The 10,179-nt window shown below is 31.6% G+C and overlaps 2 protein-coding genes across 2 annotated transcripts; one reads left to right on the top strand and one right to left on the bottom strand.

Annotated features, from left to right (window-relative positions):
* Positions 1–363: 363 nt before the first annotated feature.
* LOC130448912 (WD40 repeat-containing protein SMU1) lies at positions 364–5,447 on the bottom strand. Its single transcript, XM_056786515.1, has 10 exons — positions 5,221–5,447; positions 5,081–5,147; positions 4,767–5,025; positions 4,541–4,714; positions 4,246–4,490; positions 2,951–3,174; positions 1,875–1,976; positions 1,637–1,820; positions 1,417–1,569; positions 364–511 (listed from the first exon to the last, which is right to left on the bottom strand). Exons 1-10 carry the CDS (start codon positions 5,244–5,246, stop codon positions 413–415), a joined length of 1,533 nt encoding a protein of 510 aa, XP_056642493.1. The 5' UTR covers positions 5,247–5,447; the 3' UTR covers positions 364–412.
* A 1,291-nt stretch (positions 5,448–6,738) lies between these two features.
* Positions 6,739–7,954, top strand: LOC130448710 (mediator of RNA polymerase II transcription subunit 4). The gene is made up of 3 exons (XM_056786185.1): positions 6,739–6,931; positions 6,985–7,502; positions 7,667–7,954. Exons 1-3 carry the CDS (start codon positions 6,867–6,869, stop codon positions 7,837–7,839), a joined length of 756 nt encoding a protein of 251 aa, XP_056642163.1. The 5' UTR covers positions 6,739–6,866; the 3' UTR covers positions 7,840–7,954.
* The last annotated feature ends 2,225 nt before the right edge of the window (positions 7,955–10,179 follow it).

The following is a 10,179-nucleotide window of genomic DNA, read 5'->3' as shown; positions in this document are numbered from 1 at the left end:
GAATGGTCTTTTAAGTGGACACGCTAATCTTCACACCATGGGCATCACGGACGACCCAGAATGATGCTGGTACATGAAGAAGAAAGAAACTGCATCTGTTAGTACTCGGCACATTAGTGTTGGGTTCAAATACTTGAGCAAACCGCACAGTTTTCTAAGTGACATCAAAAGATTCTAGCCAAATCGCCACATGGGTTTTAGGTAATTTTAATTGAGGCACGATGGGCCTATCAGAAGATATATATGTTCTTTGATCACCTACTATCCTATTATGAAATATGCCTTATTTAGGTGCTCATCTAATAATTTTATCACGAAACACATCTGGAACTAACTACAGGATATTGGTAGGGAAAAACACTGTTTCCTTTCCATTTGTATTAAAATATTACAAATATTTTTTTCGATAAAATTATGGTTTCCATAAACGTACCAGTCCATCTTCACTATATGAACACAACAGGTTTTGATGGGGATGATGCGATATACCAATAACATCCTTTTCATGAATCTGAAAAGATAATTATAAAACTGAAAAAATTGCCACTTTTAGATCCAAAGTTATTCTAGCTAGACAAAGCAGTTCATATAATATAACCTTCTACAAAGTTTGAATAATTGAAATCAAGATTCTAATTACACCTTTTCATGTGGTCATTCCCAGATTATCTAAGGAAGATACGGGTAATGAGATTAAACCTGGACCTCTATAACTAAGTAAATATACATTGAAAAGAACTTTGAACAAGAAAGAAGATTCCAAAAGAGAAAATACCATCAAAATTTTCAAATAATACACAAATGATTCCAGAATCTCTACAGAAGGTTTTGCTAGTGATGTTGGTACACATTGCTTCTATCTGAGCGTCTTACAGGCAGAAATACATGCAATATATAGAGATAAATCTGGAAAAAAAGCAGAAATGTGATTGTCATGCAGGCATCAAAGCATTGGGCTCCATGTCATTGATGAATGTAGGAGAAAAATTGATAAAATAGAATAACGGAGCCTTTTTAGTCTATGTTTCTGGTCAAAACAAAATTAAGGGGCCGATAGATTAACCGAGATCTAATAATTATTTTAATCACACAAAAAACAACTTATCATTACTGGTATTGTTACAAGCTACAGAAAAATTCGGGTAAGTTAATACTGAAGAATATATATTCCATGGGAAAGAGGATGAAGCTCGAGTTCCAGAATGTCCTGCTATTTCAAGTATCTCCAAAAAATGCTTCAGATAAGAGACCTGTAGAACCTGGAGTTCATTAGAACTGAAATAAGAGCTGCAAATTAAAAACAGTTCTATTAGGGGCGGCATTATAGTTTAATTGAATATATCCAAAGAAACCGAAGTGGTTAAAGCAACATTCAACAATAAAAGAAATTTATGGACATTAAATAAATTTACTTACATTTAAAGTCCTTTCAAGTTTTCCAGAGTTTGTTGAGAAACAATATAAAACCATGTCTTCACCAACACAGTAAATCCAGTCACCTCTAGGTGATACTGTAGAACAAACAAAGTCACCTCCTTCACGTTTTCCACTAGCAAAAGACCTCACGATCTACAAATTAATTTTTTTCAATTGATAAATTTACACTTAAAATTGGGGTGAGAAATTTAATACCTACCTGTCCTTGTATATTTATTAAAACTACTGTATTCGTTCTGTTGCATACGACAAAATGTTCAGGATTCTTTGCGAAATTGTGTATGTTATTAACCGCTGTATCATTAGCTCCGAGTGATTTGAATGTGTTTATGCATTCAGTCGTTTTTATACTCCATACTTTTACCGTACCATCAGAAGAGGCACTGAAAAAGTTATCAATTTATCATATACAATATATTTAGTAGCAAACAAATTACCTCAATATGTTATGTCCATCCTGTGTAAATATAACTTCATTAACAAATGAAGTATGTCCTCGAAATTCTTTGAGAGTCTTTCCTGATTTTAATCCATGTATCCTAAAAGATCAAAGTCACTGTTACATATTTTATATCTGGAAATTTCGGAAAGTATTTGTAATAAAATCTGAAGTATTATTTTGAATTTAAAAAAACTAAATATATCAGAATATCTGCAATTATATATGGTAATGAAAAAACAATGAAATTGAACGAAAGAATGGGAATTATATAAATAAAATAACAAGACAGTTTAAAGTTAGAAAAATTTATTACCAGAATGTAGACTGCTCTACTCATAAACGATTAAAATGAATATAGTGACTTTGTTAGATACCAGAAAAAAGTATTGAATAGAAGAGTTGATGCTTAGAAACAGTAACCATAAAAACATAGGAAATGAACTAATGAACAACTGTTGGGTGTTGAGGTGCTATAAGTCCTGGCATAAAACAGCTTCTAATTCTCTACAAAGCTCAGATTCGTTCATCTCTAAAAGTATTGTTTGCTCTTTTAGAGGTTTGTTTTCAACTAAGAGGCGATGATCCAGAAATGACCAGAAACTTGGATACAAGAAAGGTCTCTGACCGATTTCGTTTTACCGATACCATCACGACAGATGCTAGTCTTGCAGATTGCAAGACCTACTCGACAGGTAGACGAGGTTCATGAAAACCGAATCAATTTGTTATCGGGACTTCTTTTTTTAGAGAAGTGCTACCAAGGCACATATTTCTCGAACACTACAACAAACAAATGTTTAAGATTAATAATCACAGGCATCTCCACACGTCAGACACCACTTCACCTACATTCGAGTGTAATTTTACATGAAAAAAGCTATTCCTCAATGATACCAATGTTGCAGTGATTCAATCTATATAATATATATTGAAAGTACCTTCATCTTAGTCTAATCTAATAATTACCTTTTGACATATAAGAATTTGTAAAGGTAATTACAATACTTATCTACATGATGCTAAGATAAAATATCTCAAAAGATATACCTTAAAAAAAATAAAGACATATACCTGATTGTGTGGTCAAACGAAGCACTCAAAACCTGACTGTTATCTCTTGAAAATTGTAGACATGTTATACCTTTGGCATGCGCCTTTTCAATTTTTCTCAAACACTGTCCAGAACTTATTCTCCAAACCTTGACTCTACCAGTCTGAGAACCTGTTACCAACATTTCACTGTCTCTAGAGAAAGCCATACAAAGCACTGCATGTTCCATCATCATAAAATTATCCTGAAAATATGGAATAAAAGACAATTTCAAATTACTTTCCATAGAAAAATGATTGCATAATTTATCTAAAATCTAAAACCTGTAATGGAAGTACTTGAGATTTCTTTTATTAACTTTTCTAGACAGAAATAAAATTATTTTTCAAAGTTTAATATAAATAACATTATGCTACTGTGCAGAATATGTGAACTTCTTAAAAAGTTGGAAATTGTTTATTTTAAAATCACTGTGTCTCAGTAAGGGATCTAGCTCTGTAATTTTGAAAGATTCCTAAGGTTTGCCTAAATATCTTACTCCCAAAAAGTGTGTCCCAATTGTGATGATTGAAGAAGGCTTCACACAAGTACAAGTGACTTCAAGATTCCATGTATCACAATTTTCATTTCCAAGTTATTAAAAAGATCACAAGAAATAAATAAAAGACCAGATCAGAGCCCTTGGTATGTAATTGAATCAAAATCAGATCAATTTTTACAAAGTTTACCATAGTAACAGATGTATGCTATTGTACAAATATGAAACAACTTATATTTGTTATGCAAAGCACAATTCAAGTTTGTTAGATATTTTTTGAATAGAAATTAGTTTTAAACGGTGCCTGGCTGCTGTCAAATTGTGACTAATATCAGATAAACAATATAGATATCAAAATATACCTTTTTATTGTTGTTTAGATTTAAAATTTGTAAAATATTTTTAACACATATACTGCCACGTGTATTATTTAGGAATGTTAATGTAGCTGAATTATAATATTTAGAAAAACTTGGAATACTTTTTTAGGCTCAAATTCAATTAAAAAAATGTAAAAACTTGCACCACAACACAATTCACTGATGTGGTTCAATTGAAACCTAATTTGCATTCTAAAGGATCGTTTAGGTACCAATAATGATTATGGTTTGCATAAAATATTGGGAATTATAAAGTTGGTACTTACAAGATGACAGAGTAAGTTTGATATTAAGAAAAAGACAATAATATTCATTAATTTTGTAGGGGAGTGTATTTAATCAACATGAAGTTTAACAAAAATGAACAAATTATGAAAATATTGATACTAATTCTTACTTGAGCTTGGTATTTCAAATCCTTTCTTATTTTTCCAGTAGTAAAGTTCCAAACCTCAATAATTCCATCTACACTGCCAGTAATAAGATACTGACCATCGGGTGAAAATCTAGCACACTCTACATGCGACTTTTGACCAAATTTAATTTGCTTTGCCATTTGTGTGGGGAAAGTTTCATCTTCTTGTTCCCTTACTGCTGCTTTACCCCTGAACAAATCAATAGTGGTTCCAGGAGGTAGCAAACCTAAAATATTTTCAATAGCATAACAATAATAAATTATTTAATATATTTACCTTGATGTTGTTGCCATTTTAATGCTTGTCCTAGTAGTGCTAATAAACGAGATGATGGTACTACAGATACTTCTCCAGATAAAGCATGAGCTATTGCAGCTCTCCTTTTTTCTTTACTACTTCCATCTGGATAAGCTTCTCTTGGATCGAAATATGATCTGGCCAATAAATTTTCTAAAAATATGTGTATTATTAATACAAGCGGGATGAAACAAATCTCACATACCTAAATGTATATATCTTTCTGGTTCGTTTTGTTTCAACATAATCATTGGATCAGTTTGTCTAAGTAAAGATCGTGCAGCTCCTAATTCACGAAGTTCTATCAATTCTAATACAATTTGTTCATATAAATCAATTAGTTTTTTATCAGGTAGTTTCAATGATTGTATAGCTTTGAGAACTGTATCCCAATGTCCATTATTAATATCAGCACAAAATCCATCTACACTATCCACTGTATTGAGAGTAACTCCCGTTTCTTCCTAAAATATAATTTTATACAGCAGATTGTTATAATAAAAATTTGAAAACACATACTTGCAATGTATGTAGCGTTCGAAATAAATTCGACTCCTTCAAATATTGTTGAATAAGACGAATAACACTGGAAAAGTAAATAAAATAGGTTAGAATCTTATTAAACTTATCTTTAATTAATTAGTGATATTGTAACTTACTCGGCGGATTCGATTTCAATCGACATTTTAAATCAACTGTTGATTGATTCTATTTCAAATAAATATATATATTTTCAATAAAAATCCCAATAATCATAAAGTTGATAAGGATTTTCAAAATTAAATGCACTCAATTGTATACATATCCAACTGTCCTGTCCCAAATTGAAGGGTGATACCATCGACTTATTAAAGGTTATGGACCAGCCTTACCTATCTGTTTACTAGTAGTTCCGAGGTACCAGCATTAGAATAAGAGGGTCGAGAGAGAGAGAGAGAGAGAGAGAGAGAGAGAGCTAAAGAGTGCAGAAAACCAGAGTTTGCAGAATATAAATGCGATTATTAGCACAATTGATTAAATTTCAGTATTTTTTGGTGGAGTTTTTTCCCACCAATCACTGTATATTCACTTGGTTTAAAATTGTTTCTCCTTAATCATGATTATCCCAAAAAATAATGAGTGGCAGATAGTCAGACACCAAAGGACAAAAGGCACTTAAAGATCCTTCAGGTACTTCAAAATGAAGTCTCGTAATTCACCGTAGGCAAACGAAATAAACTCTTGTTCTAGATATAAATTCCTTTTATTTTGCCCTCTTTAGCTCCATCCTTCTTATGCTGTCTCTCTTGCAGTGCGTGGGCATCGATTTAAAATCGTTTAGGCTGGTCCATAACCTTTAATAAGTCAATGGGTGATACGTTTGAAGCCATTAACAGAACAATATAAAATTAGCTGTGTAGTCTAAACCACGACTTTACCCGATCGACTAGCTCAGTGAAGTGCGCGAAATTTTTTTCATTAATAAGTTATCAAAAAGATTTGCGCTTTTTCATAGAGCTATAAGTATTTCGTACAGAAAATAGAATTTTTCATACTTTCCGATTCTCAAAAGAAGGTGCATAATTATTTATAATTTCATATTCCATAATCCAGCAGTACCATACGCTAAATAATAAATGAATTGATGCTTAATTGAAATAAGCTTTAATTAACATAGATTTCATATTGCTAGTTTTCTAAAATTATTAAGTGTCTGGATTTCTCAATTAATTAATTAAAGCATCTTCATGCATCGATTATCAGTTGTCAGATAAATTTTTAGGAAAGTTGAAAAAATGTTTGATTATTTTAAGAAGCGACGACTATTAATAGCTATAAATGATATGAGCGTTAGAAGTGATGTTTTATTGTGAAGTGAAATGAACAGAGCAAATTGAACAATTTCACGAATAAAATACAATTATTTTTTGTCAGAAATATCATACAATGTTTTTTGTACAACTGCCCTATTATAATAAGAAAATAGACGAATTTGTAACTACATTAACCTTCAAATTATATTTTAATAGTGATATAATCACAAAACTGTGTTAAAAACATTTTTAATTCGCTTCCACGTTAATAATCTTTTTTCGCTGTTGATGTTTCACTTTTAATGGCAGTTGTTTAAAAAAAATTTAGCACGCTCATGGACGGACGATCGGGTGTTGTCGGTTGTTTAGCGGATACTTCACACCAGTTGTGAATCACTGTGAAACAACGCAAATTATTGACTACAATTTGATTGTTTGACATGCCAAATATAACATTGTCAATTTTTTGTAATTAAACAAAAGTTTTAATTAAGCAAAAAATTAAATAAACTATGTCCCAAATCAGCACTAAGGAAAAACTTTTATACATAATAGACGATATGGAACTTATAGCAAAGTATGTAGACAGAACTGAAGTATTTATAATAAAAAAGTATCTATCTTTTCTAGGGAAATAATAGAAAATTCAATAGCTCCTAAAAGTTCCAAGCTCTCTGGTCCCGAATATGCTCAATTAACTGATCTCCTTGTTGCAAAAGATAATGAGCTAAAAAAAACTTTGGAACTTGCTTCAGAACAAGCACAAATCAATAAAAAATTGGATGCTTTAAAAACAGAAGTTGAACGACAAGATCAAGATATTAACCATCTTCAAAAGCAATTGAAAGAAGCAGAACAAATTCTTTCTACAGCAATATATCAAGCTAATCAAAAATTACAATCTATTGCTAGAGCAAACAAAAGGCCAGTTTCTTCTGAAGAGTTAATAAAATTTGCACACAGAATTAGTGCATCTAATGCAATTTGCGCTCCTCTAACCTGGCAACAGGGAGATCCACGAAGGCCTTATCCTACAGATATTGAAATGAGATTAGGTTTATTAGGAAGACTTGGGGATCCCATGAATGGACATATGCTAGCACAACAAAATAATATGTCAGACTTACATAGGCCTGGACATCCAGGAGGTAATATTACAGTTTGTTATTCATTTATTTTTATTTTTTTTTATGATAAATAAAGTAATTGTGTATTACAATAATATTTAAAAATTAAAATACTCCAGTTTTTATTCTTCAATATTAGGTTGATATGGTATTACTAAAAAAATTTCATGTCTATGTTCCTTTAGAAATTCCTGCAGCACAGCAGAATCAATTTGCTTGGCATCCAACTGGTGAGATGCACATAAGTGTTGGACAAGGCACAGTTCCAATGGATACAAGGAATCATAAACAAGAAAATGAGGATGTTGAAGTTATGTCTTCCGACTCAAGCAGCAGTTCTTCAAGCGATTCTCAATAGCCTTATAGACTATTATCATATTAATAGACTATATTTGACTGTACATTATTTTTATTCTTTTTAATATGTGTTCTGTGAACAATGTGATTAATAAATATCTTACTTTGGAATTGAATTTTTATTTATCACAGAATTTTTAGGAACATTTGAAAAAGGCATAAAATGGTTTGGGACAATAGTTACAATTTGTAATGAAACTTAATGTTTTACCCAAACCGTTGTCTTTGTTATCTAAAGGCTCACGACTTGACATAGCCACTTGTTGCTCTTTTTCTGATTCGTATTTTAATTCAAATGAATATCAGAATAGTCTTTGCTCCAATCTTTGGGTTCTGGGTGACATTTAGTCAAGAGGTTTTTTCAGCAAATCTAATAGAAGTCTATCATAGTTCTTTGTTCATTGGCAGACCAAAGCCATTCAGTTTTATTTGAAAGCAATTTTCGTAAGGCAGCAGTTTCTGACAAATGAACTATCATGCCTTAGATTCGTTGCAAGTCTTTGGACAGTATGGAGGGTAGAGGTAAAGAGAAGCGTCTTGTTTGGGGGATTAATTGAAAAAATGTCCAACTTTAAATAGCGAATTATAATACGAAGACTTGCCAAAATAGCGCTAGTGTAGCAAGTTGAAATTATATGAATTTAGCAGTTATATATTTTATATACAATTTTCAAAATAATTTTTTTACTATCCTACTCTAATAGTTTGTTGCGCTCTTTTTAAAATTCTTTCACCTGCTACTATAGCGCCACCTTAATTTCCTTCCTTTCGAAAGACACTTTTCGATACACCGAGATGGTTCTGCTTACCTCTCCCCTCCATAATGGACAATTTCTATAACTTGTTCCGACTAAGGAAGACAGAATGATAACGCTTTCTCTATCCTCCTAGGTTCCAGCTCGGTTCTGCGCATTCTCAAGCATGCGCAGTATAGATAAAGTGTCTCGAACGAGAGATAATAAATATTGTCGACACCGTAATATAGGGACGTTTTTTTCCCATACAAACTGTCCATATGGGAGTATTAAATATATGTATGCCACTATGTAATGTTTGGTTAAGAGTCGCTAGTGATTAGCCTCGATGCGTAATAGGAGTAAAACAATACTTTATTAAATCGAGATGGTACTAGATTGATCTCTAATGATCCAACACAATTCAGGCGCGCTACACATGTTTCGTAGGGGCAACTTGCTTGACACATAACAGAAAATTATGAACTCGAGTTTGGAAATAAACAAATGAACCCCAGTGTATAGTTTTAATTTAAAAAACCAGCTAAAAAATCACTTGGTATCATCCAGATCAATTAGATTAATTATTTGAAATGAATTTTCTTTTGGAGTTTTGTTAAAAATGTCTAGTTTTTTTTTAAATTTTGACATGTTTTTCATTTGAACTTTTAAACATATAGAAGGCCAAGTTAAATCAGATAACCATCTATCTGTCTTCGATATATAATATTATCATATTGAAAAATATACCTCAAAGTTATTGCTAACAAATTATATTAAATTTTAAAAATCATTTCACTATATTATTCTTCTGAGAAGGATCTCCATTGAAAGTTTTAAAATACTAAATGTCTTGAAGATTTATGATACTAAAAATGTAGTTTTTGTAAGATTTAAAACGGATTTTTCTGTCTGCAGTTTAGCATACGACTTTTACTTACAAAGTTTCCTTCCTATCTCGTTCACGTTTTATTGTAGATAGTAATAAAAGTAATAAAAAAGTTTTAACACACTTGATCTTTCGTAGCTTTCATTTATGATTTATGATGAATTTCATATAATCAGAAATTGTGTAAATCGTATTTTTATGCATGGTCTGATATACATACAAATAATATGTGACCGGAGATGTCGTGTTCCCTTTAACTAAAGTGACCATATTGGTGGGAATGGTTAGTCTCAGTCTTCGTCTGTTCAAAGGATCTGAAACTGTTGTTGTGCTTGACAATGTGACAACAAAATACACCAGTTGGAATGAAAATTAACACCACCAGTGCAACAACCACTATAACAAAAAACTTGCAATTTTAATTACTGTTTATACCAGAACTAAAATACTAAATCATAATGAAGCACCATTTGAAGCTAAAAGATATTGCTCAGCAGCCTTTCTGGACATCTCATAAGCCTTCGACAAAGTATGACACGAAGGATTATACTACAAACTGAAACCTTATCCTCACTACGAATTACTAAAATTTTACCTAACCAATAGATCTTTTCTTGTAAAATACAATAACACACTGATCTCTATCCAATCTCATCTGAAGTCCCTTAAGGAAACGTCTTCCTTCTTTAATTGGTTCTGTATGTAATCTACGTAGCTG

Source organism: Diorhabda sublineata, chromosome 9 (assembly GCF_026230105.1).
Source record: "Diorhabda sublineata isolate icDioSubl1.1 chromosome 9, icDioSubl1.1, whole genome shotgun sequence".
NCBI classification, from domain to species: Eukaryota; Metazoa; Arthropoda; class Insecta; order Coleoptera; family Chrysomelidae; genus Diorhabda; species Diorhabda sublineata.
Note: the sequence above shows the minus strand (reverse complement) of the source record. Positions and strands in the feature narration are given on the sequence as shown.